Source organism: Bubalus kerabau, chromosome X, assembly GCF_029407905.1.
Source record: "Bubalus kerabau isolate K-KA32 ecotype Philippines breed swamp buffalo chromosome X, PCC_UOA_SB_1v2, whole genome shotgun sequence".
Classification (NCBI taxonomy): Eukaryota; Metazoa; Chordata; class Mammalia; order Artiodactyla; family Bovidae; genus Bubalus; species Bubalus kerabau.
In genome coordinates, this window is record NC_073647.1 from 27,398,655 (window position 1) to 27,412,620 (window position 13,966).

The window sequence follows — 13,966 nt, forward strand, 5'->3', positions numbered from 1 at the left end:
TTCTAGCTTTTATGATTAGGTCTATGATGCCCACTCAAATTAATTTTTGTGTGTGGAGTGAGGTGTAGGGATGGAGCTTCATTTTTTCATGTGGATACCCTGTACCATTTGCTAAAACAACCTTCCTTTCCCCATTCAGCTGACACTTTGATTAAACACTGCATGTGTGCTCAGTTACTCAGTTGTGTCCGGCTCTTTTGTGACCTCATGGACTGGAGCCCTCCAGGCTCCTCTGTCCATGGAATTTTCCAGGCAAGAATACTGGAGTGGGTTGCCATACCCTTCTCCAGGGGATCTTCCCAACCCAGGGATCAAACCTGTGTTTCCTGCATTGGCAGGCAGATTCTTTACCACTGCGTCACATGGGAAGCCCATTAATCAGTTATATATTAATATATGTGGGTCTATTTCTTAACTCCATTTTTCGATACGTAAGCCAATACCCACTGGAGAAGGCAATGGCACCCCACTCCAGTACTCTTGCCTGGAAAATCCCATGGACAGAGGAGCCTGGTAGGCTGCAATCCATGGGGTCGCTAGGAGTCGGACATGACTGAGCAACTTCACTTTCACTTTTCACTTTCATGCATTGGAGAAGGAAATGGCAACCCACTCCAGTGTTCTTGCCTGGAGAATCCCAGGGACAGGGGAGCCTGGTGGGCTGCCATCCATGGGGTCACACAGAGTTAGACATGACTGAAGTGACTTAGCAGCAGCAGCAGCAAGCCAATACCCACTGTATTCACTACTGTAGCCTTTTAGTAGGTCTTGAAATCAGATATGTAAATCCTCAAGATTTTTGAGATTCTTCTGTTCTAGGTTTTTTTTGTTTTTGCTATCCATTTTATAATAAATCTGTCTTATTTTTTATTCAAAAGGGCTTGCTAAAATTTTGATTGAATTATCTGTCAATTTGGGGACAATGGATTTCTTAACAATAAAATTTCCAATCTTCCAACATGGTATATCTCTCCTTCCAGTAGGTCATCTTAAATATATCCCAGCAATTATCTGTTCGTCTGAATATAGACGCCTTGGACATTTGTTAGATTTATTCCTGTTTATTTTATGCTTTATATCACTAATGGTATTTTTATTTCTTTTTTTCAATTCTTTGTTACTAGGATACAGAATTACAATTTACTTTTGTATAATGGTTTTGTATACCATTGCCTTATAAAATTCACTTATTACTTCTAGTAGAGTCATTTTGTGTATAGATTTCCAATGGCTTTGGACATAACAAGATCTGCTAAGCATGAGAACGTTGTCTCTTTTCTTTTGTTTCTTATCTCTTTAGCTTGAATTGTGGCACCGACTAACACTTCCAATACAAGGTTAAATAGAAATGGTGAGAACGAATATCCTTGGCTTATTCCCAATCTTAAGGGGAAAAGCTTCCAATATTTTATCATTAAGTATGAGGTTAACTGTGGTTTTTCACAAGCATACATTTTCCCCTTTATCCCTATCATAGTCAGAGTTGTTATCATGAATGTGCATGGAATTTTGTCAAGTGGTTTTCTGTATCTACTGAAATGATTACATAATTTCCCCCTTTATTATGTTAATATGGCAAGTTATACTGACTTTTTAAGTGTGTAATACAAGTACTTAAACCTATACAATTCCCTACATTTCCCTCCCTCTTGAGCTGTATCCCTGAATTTTGATATGTCGCATTTCATTTTCATTCAATTTTAAATAATTATAATTACTGTTGTGATTTCCTCTTTGTCCCATGTGTTGTTTACATATGTATTATTTAATATCCAAATATTTAGGGATTATCTATTTCTATCATAATATCTTTTGAGACTGTATGATTCTGATCTTCTGAAATTTATTGAGATTTCTTTTGTGATCTAATGTATGATCTATCTTGGTGAATGTTCCATGTATACTTAAAAATAATGGTATATTCTGCAGTTGTTGGGTATAGATTTTGAATAAATGCCAAATGGGTCAGGTTGTTGGTCTAGCAACTTCTTCTGATTACTAATTATCTATATAATTCAGCAATTCAATAATTATCAAAAAACCTTTGAAAGGTGGCCCAGATTGAGAGAACCAAAAACAAACAAAAAAACAAGAAGAGATTCCATTTTGGGGATTCCCATGTGACCCAATATTTATAGTGAATCCTATCACACTTAGGTTTTGTTTCACGCCATAAATGAAATTTGGAATCAAATAAGTTACTCCTGGCCTGTTAGATTCATTTAAACACAAGATAATATCACCTAGAATTCAAATACAAGTCCAAAACTAGCAATTCAAAGAAATATGTACATATAATAATAATCTTGTTCACAAACAAGTCTGGGTTTTTTGTGCTGCCTTTGTATAAATAGCTGAGTAGCAGGTGAAAATGTTATAAGAATATTGGTTTGTATACAGAAATTTCAAGTGCTAATGGTTGTTAACCAATGGTTGTTAACAAATGGTTTTTAACCATTAACTAATGGTTAATAGAAAGGAACATTCTCATTGCTTCATAGTATCTTCACACATTAAGTCGGGCACAGAACAGAGTGTGTTTGTGTATGTGTGTTCATGAATACACAAGTGCAGTAGAAACCTACCATAAGGAAAGAATACGTTCTTAGAACTGAGTAAAAACACACTGGCAAAGCATTCTTGGATAGTAAGGCTGGATCCTTAAAAGTATATCATCAATATTTAGTTCTGAAGGATCTCTTACAAGGCTGCACTATATATGAACTTTCCTTTCAAACCTATCAATTTTGTAGGGAAAAGTTCGACATGTTTAAAACATCTCTATTCATTAATTTAAAACTATTAAAAGAAGAAATTATTAATAAGTCAACTTGCAGCTTATTTAAAAGTGCAGAGAGGTTCTTATCCTATGCCAATTACACTTGGTGGAGCTGTAACATTTTTAGGCTTTAAACAAATAGCATACAATCCAGTTCATATTATACCTGTACCTTTGGCATTCCGAAACCTATAGTCACCGATTAAAATCTGCAAACTGTTCCCTGGAATCAGACCTTCTTTTCTTCTGTTTAGATTTTTCACCAACCTAAACAATAAGTGAATTAGTAGCCAATAATGGTAGTAGAAGGTAATAAAATTGACATATACAATGCATTGAAGCCCAAATTTTCACAAAACTATTGTACGGATTCAAAGAACTTCATGACACTATGCTTGAGTCCTTTGAGTAATCTACATAGGACTTAGATTACTAACAAAAGAGGCTATTACGTTATTGATCCATCATTAATTCACTCTCATGTGTACAGTCTTCCACCTTTAGGGTCAGAGTACACAGTCAATGTAGCATTTCAGTTAAAGTTATTGATACAATGAAGGAAAAATTATTTTATATAAAATTTCCAAAAGCTTTATGGAAGTTTAATTCGGTCCTCTCCCAAACAATATTTCCTTCCTGCTTTGGGTTCTCTGTAATTAAACAGTATATTTGGCAGAAGCATGTTTGCAATGAGTGCTGTATAAAGTCAGATGAATGAGGACAGAATGATAAGACTAAAAAGTCAGTATTTGAACTAATAAAGCAAAGTGCAGCTATGCTGTAGAATAGTGAACATGGTCCCTGGCACATAGTGGGCATTTAAACATGTGATGAATGAATGAATGACTTGACCTAATGTAATGTGATTTGTAGCTGTTACAAAGCCCAGTATATCAGCTGAAACATCTGAGTCAAAGGTAAACCACAAAAGAGCATGCAGACTCAAAGCATTTCATTCTTTCAAAGCATTCTTCACTCACCAAAGGTTAACATTCCTTTCAGTGAGCTATATAAGCATGGCTGAAGCAATGAAATTGAAACACTGATAAGAAATGTGATATTTCTGCTTCTTGAGACTGTATAACAAAGATACAAGTAAAGCAGAACATCTGATTAGAGATCTGTGTGCCCCAGGGGGAGGTTAACATAGCCATGGAAAATGCACCTACCATCGACCCTCAGCATCCTCATGGAGAAGCTGAATGACATCTCCATTTCTAATCAGGAGGTCTTCTGAGCCTCTCTTCCTGCAATCTGCTAGGGCTTTATATTTGCCTGGAGACTGTAAGGTTGTTTTGAAAAATGACATTACAAATTTGAATGCAAAACTACTTGCATAACTGCATGTTCTGTGACATAAAGACTTTGCTCTTTCCTCGATGGCAAATGTGGCTAGCTGCAGCAGCTTTGTAGGAACAAACAAACATCAAACAGTTTGCGATAGCAAAAAAAACAAAAAACAAAAAAAAACCAGCAGAACATGTGTTTATTTAACCTGAAGAATTCATTTTTATTTGTGAGAAGAGAATTACAGTGTGAACGACACAGAAAATAACAAAGCCCGACTGATTTAAGTTACATGAATAATAAACATAAATCCAGAAAAAAGCATGAAAATAATATTTAAATACTGTTATTTGTAAATTACTCTCATAAAAAACAATTATCTTGGCACATAAAATAGGCAATGGCCCTGAACAAAGATTTACAAATGTCCCCAAAAGGATTTCTGTGCTTCATATCATTTTGCACAGGTAAAAATCATGGGCGCAAAAGTTTAGTCCAATAAAAGCATATTAAACCATAATGCTGTGCTTTACTTGGCCTTAATCATTTTGCAGCTAGAATGTTAACTTGATTCACTAATAAGCTAAATAATCCAAGGCACACAGATTGCATTTGGTTACAAGGTAGACAGAGAAGAAATATCGAGTCCAAATGTATTCTGAGATGTGAGTTTTTCCAGCACAGTATCTTAGACATTGGATATATGATTTTATAGAAAAAGAGTACCATAATTAAAAATGCTTTTTTAATATAAAAGGAAAGTTGTCTATATATGGCAGAAACCATTCACAATACTGTAATTATCCTCCAATTAAATATAAGATACAATTTAAAAGGTTTAAAAAAAGGAAAGAAAGAATTATGCGGTATCGAGCCTTTGCACATCCAAAAGAATTAACCTGAAAATATTATCCACATCACTTGGGCTGAAAGTCTTTTGAGCAGTATTTTTATCAAATGGGCTGAGAAGCAGGCAGGAAAGAGCTACTAAGAGAGTAGCTTCATTAAAACAGGACAGCCATCTCCAACTCGGGCTTCTCCAAGGGAAGGAGCACCCATTATTTCTTGGTTTTGACTTGATAAAGTGAGGCTAAAAGATAGCTCATTCCAACTCGCTTTGCTATTTAGTTTGGGTGTTATTTTATTGAGGGGTGTGGAATGCACCGTATTATCTTTGTATCTATTTTCCTTAGTAGCACAAGTCAGGGAATTCATGGGAGAAAGGAGAAGAGCTATTAGGCTTTTCTCCATTCCCGTCCCCTAAGATGAAAGCATTCTTTAATTTTGCATATTTGCTTTATGTTCAGACATGATAGCTGGAAAAATGCTTAGTGAAAGCTTTCTCAGTTCTTGACCATCCCTTCATAGAGCATCATTTACAGCAAACATTGAAACCCCACCCAGCTTCCCCTGACTTGTTGCTCCCATCTGAACAATGATCCCTCCTGTCCTCAGATAATGTTACTTCAGGAAATGAAAGTTCTTTTCAGTGATTCTCAAGGTTGGGGGGTTCCCAGGGCCTGCAAGAGTCAAAGTTCTATTATTTGCCTTTTTCATTCTCATCCTCTCACAAGTCTACTAAGGCATTTTCAAGAGGTCACCAAATGTGTGATAGCACAACAGACTGAATGCAAATGCCAGTACGAGAATCCAGCTGTCTTTTCTGAAGTCAGATGTTAAATAGATTTGCAAAAAAAATTTTTTTTGGTTGCACCATGCAGCTTGAGAGACCTTAGTTCCCTAATCAAGGATCAAACCTGTGCCACTGCAGTGGAAGCACAAAGTCCTAGCCCCTGGACCATCAGGTAAGTCCTTTATGTCTTCATTTATTTTGGTTGCAAAAATATTTCACATGCTACCCTTCTCACCACATTCTTTTTTGTTTGAAAAATGCAAATTCACTAAAAAGTTTGAGCACTACTGGTCTACACAATGAACTCTGGACAAATCTCTTACCAGCTCTGGGCCTTGGTCTCCTCCTGTCAGTTGGAGGGAATAAACCCTGCCCTTTTTCTCACTAAGACTATGAATATTCAGTGTGAAATCATTTTGTCAACTGTAAACGACCATACAAATATGAATTGTGGTCATTATATTATTGATGGAAAAAATATTCTGTTGCTTTTTTAAAGAAAGCATTCCAGCATCAATGCTATGGAGCTTTGAGACCAGAACTGCCCAACTGAATGTATTCCTCTGAAAAGCACCAAGGAACAGTCCACTACAAAAGCAATATTCCTACCCTCTACACTGGTGACTTCAGAAAACTGGAGATTTATCCTAAACAGTCCTAACTCCTTGGGATAACCCACTAGGAGCCTAATAACACCAAAAACTAATTCTTCTAGAAAACATTTACTTTTACCCTAAAGCAGCCTTTATTTTTATGGGGTGTTCCCTTGCTTGAATATGCTAAGATTCATAGCATTAGCATGTTTTTTGACAGCCTACTAAAATATATTCCCCAGATGAAATTAAATAGTTTTTAAATGTGTCATATTTATTTCCTATATCTAATCTGGAATCTATTCTAAGTATACCTGAACTTCCTGTTGTGCTCTGATTTTATCTCACATGCCCAGATTGAAAATAAAATAAAACTGAAGATAAAATTGGTCATGATGTAAGACTTGGAATGATTGACTATCTCATTAACTTCAGTAGGGGCTAAATGTATGGCTCAAACAAGTTCTCACAGAGAGAAGTGCTTACTGAATGTTCACGGTAAGACTTATTTCAAGTCTTTTGGCCTTGGAACACCTCTAATAACCTCAAGGACACTGACAAAAGACTGCCCCTATGTGCCTAATCTATTTCATCAATAAAACTGCTTGAAGAGTTTTTATTTATTTATCTTAATATGTCATTACTAACCATTAGAGGTCTTTCTTCTTCATGGCCATCATAAGAGGTGTAGAAATAGTTACTGGACCATTTCTCAGGTTCATCAGAGACTTTTGCAGGTGATGACATCTCAGTCCAAACTGTAAGAAAATCATGCAGGATGGCAGTTACTGGTACACCACAAGGAGAGAAGTAAAACGAATTGTAATAATCAAGGCTATACACTTCAATGGTCCAAGAATAATATCTTTTGTAACAAAACTTCCAATTGGGTTATACTAGTTTAGAATTTCTGATATTTCAGAAATATCTACACTTCTTTAACTTTTTAGGATGGTTTCATGTTGGGCTTGGTGCAAGTTATTATACTCCTTATTACAGAAAAGTCATCTCTTTCAAAAATTCTTTCTATAGCATTCTTCCTGGTTCCGCTTTAATAACACTTGTAACATTCTACCTGGTAATATGGTTATTTTGGACTTATCTCTTTTATTATGCAAGGACCATGTGTTACACACTGTGTGTCTCATAAGAACCTGCCTGTAAGAGATGCTTAATTAATAAAATAATTAATAGCATGCATTGAACTGATATGAATGAAGCACTTGGATGGGGCGAAGAAGTAACAGAATGTCATCTTGGCCACACTAAACTGTGAATGTAACCTTGAACAAGCCATGTCAACTTTCTCTGACCTGGTTTCCTCATCTGTAGAATGAAAGCAGTGATACTAGTCTCTCTCCTGACGGTTCAGGGGGCCACAGTATAGATGACCTGAGGGAAGTGACCTGTAAATGGAGCTGAAGCTGAGCAAGGCTGTTGTTCCTGTTTCTCCTCAGCTAGTAGAGAAGTCTTCCAGATTGAGGACCATCATGTTTAAGCACTGAGAATCAGGCACTCCGTTAGCCATTTCTTCATAGAAGTCTATTCTGTTGATCCCGGATTGTTAATGTGACCCTCTTGGATGCCTCTGAAGCACCTTTTACTTCCCTGTTATCACACTCTCAAGTTGGATTTTCATTGCTTGTTGCATTATCTTTCTACAGTCCTAGCTTTATTGGGATAGCAGCTGAGTGTATCTCAGTTAGACTATATGCCCAGAGTACTGTAAGATTCCTGGCAATCAGGCTGTTATGTTCGTTGAAGTAAACAAATTGTTTTAAATCCCTTTAAATGACCAAATTTGCAAAAGAAAAGAAAATATTCCAGTTGTATATAACCCTTCTCTATTCATTAAACCTATAGTGAGTCACAAGTGCCTCCCTTGATGCAGTATATGTGTTCTATTCACCTCTGTATCCTGTGTAGGAGGGGCTTCCAAACTTAAGCAGGTGCCAGAAAGAATCACATGGAGAATTTGTGATATCACAGCTGGCTGGGTCTCACTCCTCGAGTTTCTGATTCAGAAGGCCCAGGATGGAGCCAAAGTACCTGCCTTCCTGACAAGTTCCCAGGTGATGCTGATGCTACTAGTCCACGGACCACAGCGGCCCACAGACCACACACAGACCGCTCGGCAGTGCCCACCAGGGAAACTTGCATATATATACAAGACAGAAGAGCTTTCTAAAAATGGGTTAACTCTATTTTCTTCAGTATAAAGTGAATAGAGGGAAAGATTTCTCAAAATAACAATGAGAGAAAACAATTTGCACAACCATGAATCCTCCCTTCGGATAACCATTACACATACCTGTATTTGCTTCTGCCTGAACTGATGTGATGGACTCACCGACCTCCACCATAGTGCTGATATGTCCCAACTCAGGTTCCTCAGCACCTGTAAAAGCTCTGTGTTGCCCTCTGAAACAGTAAATATGTAAAAAGTGAGCTTTCTTACAGTCTAAGAGTAATAAGAAATTTAAAATGGTATTTCTTCCATTGATACCATGTGTTAAGAACATAATCTAGGGGCTTCCCTAGTGGCTCAGTGGTAAAGAATCCATATGCCAAGGCAGAAGACTTGGGTTTGATCCCTGGTCTGGGAAGATCCCACATGCCTCAGACCAACTAAGCCTGTGCACCACAACTACTGAACTTGTTATGCTTTACAGCCTGGGAGCCCCAACTACTGAGCCCATGTGCTGCAACTACTGAAGTCTGCATGCCCTACAGCGCATACTCCACAGCAAGAGAAGCCACCACAATGAGAAACCTGTGCAACTAGAGAGTAGCCCTTGATCACTGCAACTAGAGAAAAGCCTGCAGAGCAACAAAGACCCAGCAGAGTCAAAAATAAATAAATTGTAAAAAAAAAAGAATATAATCTAAGAATCCATTCAAGCAGAGCTGATTTTCCCCTGTATTTAAGTCTGTGTGATAATAGCTCATAATATACAGAAGCTTATATCCTAGGATCAAAGCCAGCATGGAAAAAAAAGATTCCCTTCTGAACCCAAGGCAGGTATATTATATAAAATTCCTGTTGTATATTATATTGTATACCCAAAATTTGCTAGGAGGTATATCCTAAATGTTCTCACTACAGACACAGGAAAGGATAACTATGTAAGGTGATGGATATGTTAATCAGTTTGACTGTGGTGATTATTTCACTATATATATATATATATATACACACACACACATATACATATATATATACACACATATACATATATATATATATATATATATATATACACACACACACACACATATATGTAAATAAAATCATAGACTTCCCAGGTGGCACTAGTGGAAAAGAATCCACATGCCAAAGGGGAAGACCCAGGAGACACAGGTTTAATCCGTGGGCTGGGAAGATGCCCTGGAGGAGGAAATGGCAACCCACTCCAGTATTCTTGCCTAGAGAATTCAATGTACAGAGAAGCCTGGTGGGCTATAGTCCATGGGGTTGCAAAGAGTTGGACACAACTGAGCATGCATGCAATCACACAATATCAAATCATCAAATTGTACTCTTTAAATGTATACAATTTTAATTGTCAACCATAACTCCATAAGTTGGAAAAAATATAAAGAACAACAAAAAATCACTATTGTTCTATGAACTTTTAACTTTAATGATTTAGGTATATATATATATATATATACACACACACACACACACACACACACATACATTATATGTATATATACTTATATATATGTACATATATATACTTATACATATATAAGGTATATATGAATGATGATTAAAACCTTAATCTGATTAATACTGTTGAGGTGAATCAGCTACTATAGAGTCAGTACTGTCTGAAATGTAAAGACTTCTAGAATATATGACAAAATATTGAGTACTGTAAACCCTGGAAAATAAAGACTTCCACTGTGATTTTAAAATGGTTCTCTTAAATGCAAATCAAAACCACAATGAGGTACCATCTCATGCCAGTCAGAATGGCCGCTATCCAAAAGTCTACAAACAATAAATGCTAGAGAAGGTGTGGAGAAAAGGGAACCCTCTTACACTGTTGGTGGGAATGCAAACTAGTCCAGCCACTATGGAGAACAGTGTGGAGATTCCTTAAAAAACTGGAAATAGAACTGCCTTATGGTCCAGCAATCCCACTGCTGGGCATACACACTGAGGAAACCAGAAGGGAAAGAGACACGTGTACCCCAATGTTCATCACAGCACTGTTTATAATAGCCAGGACATGGAAGCAACCTAGATGTCCATCAGCAGACGAATGGATAAGAAAGCTGTGCTACATATACACAATGGAGTATTACTCAGCCATTAAAAAGAATAATACATTTGAATCAGTTCTAATGAGGTGGATGAAACTGGAGCCTATTATATAGAGTGAAGTAAGCCAGAAAGAAAAACACCAATACAGTATACTAATGCATATATATGGATAGAAAGATGGTAATGATAACTCTATATGTGAGACAGCAAAAGAGACACAGATGTATAGAACAGTCTTCTGGACTCTGTGGGAGAAGGCGAGGGTGGGATGATCTGAGAGAATTGCACTGAAACATGTGTATCATCATATGTGAAACAGATCTCTGGTCCAGGTTCGATGCATGAGACAGGGTGCTCAGGGCTGGTACACTGGGATGACCCAGAGGGATGGGATGGGGAGGGATGTGGGAGGGGGGTTCAGGATGGGGAACACATGTACACCCATGGCTGATTCATGTCAATGTATGGCAATAACCACTACAATATTGTAGAGTAATTAGCCTCCAATTAAAATAAATAAATTTTAAAAAATGGTTCTCCTAAAGCCTCAGATAAATCAACATACTTGATTTATCACCTGATCTTAGCTACCTGTGAAAGATGATGTGCAACAAAGAGAAAAAGAGCATTTTAAAAAATTTTCTTACTGAAGTATAATTGATTTACAATGTTGTGTTACTTTCTGCTGTACAGCATAGTGAATCAGACATATATATACAAATATTCACTCTTTTTTAGACTCTTTTCCCATATAGGTCATTACTTACTATTGACCTGTGCTATACAGTAAGTCCTTGTTAGTTATCTATTTTATATATAGTAATGTGTATATGTCAATTCCAATCTCCCAATTTATCCTTCCTTTCTTTCCCCCCGGTAAACACAAGATTGTTTTCTACATCTCTAACTCTATTTCCACTTTGTAAATAAGTTCATTTGTACCATTGAAAAAGTATTTTGAATAAGTCTTTCAATGATCCCTACATCATGCAGATGCTGCATGGTGAATATCTGTGCCAAGGCTTTCGGCATATATGCAAATGTTCTATGGAAACTCCAACTTCTAGGATTCCTAGAGGCAGAATACAAGGCCAAATCTCTAAACCAGCGGCATAGCTATCATTTAAAACTGCTACCTTCCTCAAAGACTTTGTGACTGTGTCCAGGCATAATCCCTCCTCCCCGCCCCTGCCACCCAGGAGCCATACCTCTTCTCTAACTACACAGAGAGGCCAAGTCACCAGCATGTGGTCTCTGTCAAGGGACCACAAAGCTATGGGTCAGTATCAGCTGCCAGTACTTCATCATTCTTATATTCCTATTTCTCCAATCAGATTGAAGGTGTCCAGAAAATTTTTAAAGAGAAAGCCATGAGCGTAACTGCTTTTGCTAGCAGCCTACATGTAACTCCCCCCAGGAGAACAAAGCATTTATAATTTTATTTAAAAAAATTAGTCCAAACTATTATTTTCCTTAACATCAGAGAAACAATGGGATAACTATTAAGGATTTTCAGGCTCCATGCCCAAGGACAGAACCCAGAAAATGATGTGTTTATAGAATTTGATGAGATATTGCTGAAAGAGTACGTAATTTTTGTCTGATAGTTTAATTACATTGTTTCATGTTACACACAGAAAACAGAAGATTGGAAGAGTGATATTTCTTAAAGAAGAATCACTTACTCATTCTGCTGAGAAGAAAAATGATTCTGCTCTGTTAACTGATTATGCTGTTCTCGTTTCTTAACTGTGAAATAAAACAAAGCTTATATAAGCATCATTTGGAAGCCATGCTTCTTACTTCCTTGAGGACCAATAACCTTCACATGTGCATACACACACACCTCAATCCCATTCTAGTTCACCTTCACAGACTTAAAACAGCCAGAGGGAAGGCCAGTCTGAATTCGTAATATAGAAAAGGATCAAACCATGCTGTATTTTATTCAAGACATTCAAGTTTATAACTAGCACCCCTCTTAGGCCAACATTACTAGGTACTGATTACTGAGTTCCCACACAGAGCTGCCTCATGGGAAGGACTTAGAATTAACACATTCAGATTGCTTTATCACTGCAAAACTGCTTCCCAGGCATTAGAGCTCATCTTCTACTGCAAAATTCATTTTCTGAAATAATTCAAACAGCTCCCTGAATCTTGATCTCCTACTAATGAGTTTAATTATAAATAGCAGAAAGTAAATATCAGCCCCATTCCTTGTAAAAATTATCACAAATCTGAGACACTGAACTGTTCTTATACTTCCCGTTCTAGAGAATGCATGCTTGAATTTACCTGTCAAAAGTTCCTGTTGCTTCAACAAAATATTTCTGATTTCTTTTAACCACATCATCTTCATATCTATATTCGAAGCCTTAAGATTTAAAAAATGAGGGAGGAGAAGACATGTTTCCTTTTTAAAAGGATGCTTTATAATAAAACAAAGGTCATTATTATATTAAACATAATCTATATCCTGAACTATCATATTCTTACCCTAACATTTTGATTCTTAAACTTCCAAGAAGCAAATAAACAGCCATCAGATTAGATGAAATAATAGTCAAGACTAATTTGAAACTGCCCTTCAATAGTAATGCTTAGTGAAAAGTGAAAGTTACTCAGCCATGTCTGAATCTTTACAACCCCATGGACTATACAGTCCATGGAATTCTCCAGGCAAGAATACTGGAGTGGGTAGCCATTCCCTTCTCCAGGGGATCTTCCCAACCCAGGGATCGAACCCAGGTTTCCCACATTGCAGGTGGATTCTTTACCAGCTGAGCCATCAGGGAAGCCCAATGCTTAGAGAAATATGAAATATAAATCTCACTTATTCTTTTCTGTGTAGCAGGGTTTTAAAAATATATAAACGTTTTCATGTTTAATTTTAGTAAAACAAAACAGGCTCTATTGTTTCTGAAAAGACAATCTATTGCACAGAATTCCCTGGTGGACTATTGGGTTAGGACTTGATGCTTTCATTGCTAAGGGCCTGGGTTTGATCTCTGGTTCAGAAACTAAGATTCGACATACCACACCGTAGTGCAGCCAAAAAAATTTAAAAACAATTGCTTGCATAGTTATCTTCATAACTGATGACAGCATGAAAGCCTCCTTAAATATCCTCCCCTTACTTACAAGATAAGTTTGTTAATACATAAGAAAAATCTTACATCTAAATCAAGCCAAGAGCATATATTTTTATGAATTATCTGTATATTGTCACCCTGCTTATTTAACTTATATGCAGAGTACATCATGAGAAACACTGGGCTGGAAGAAGCACAAGTTGGAATCAAGATTGCCAGGAGAAATATCAATAACCTCAGATATGCAGATAACACCACCCTTATGGCAGAAAGTGAAGAGGAACTAAAAAGCCTCTTGATGAA

At 36.9% G+C, this 13,966-nt stretch overlaps 1 protein-coding gene across 5 annotated transcripts in view; it reads right to left on the bottom strand.

The window, feature by feature from the left end:
- Positions 1-4,264: 4,264 nt before the first annotated feature.
- Positions 4,265-13,966, bottom strand: part of MCF2 (MCF.2 cell line derived transforming sequence) — a 67,844-nt gene continuing 58,142 nt past the window's right edge. For all 5 annotated transcript variants that reach the window (XM_055563536.1, XM_055563535.1, XM_055563533.1 and 2 more), the window contains 5 exons: positions 12,867-12,945; positions 12,254-12,317; positions 8,604-8,713; positions 6,941-7,050; positions 4,265-5,586 (listed from right to left, as the gene is read on the bottom strand). In XM_055563536.1, the coding sequence (XP_055419511.1) occupies positions 5,563-5,586; positions 6,941-7,050; positions 8,604-8,713; positions 12,254-12,317; positions 12,867-12,945 (387 nt within the window). In that variant the 3' untranslated portion in view covers positions 4,265-5,562. The remainder of the gene's footprint in view (positions 5,587-6,940; positions 7,051-8,603; positions 8,714-12,253; positions 12,318-12,866; positions 12,946-13,966) is intronic.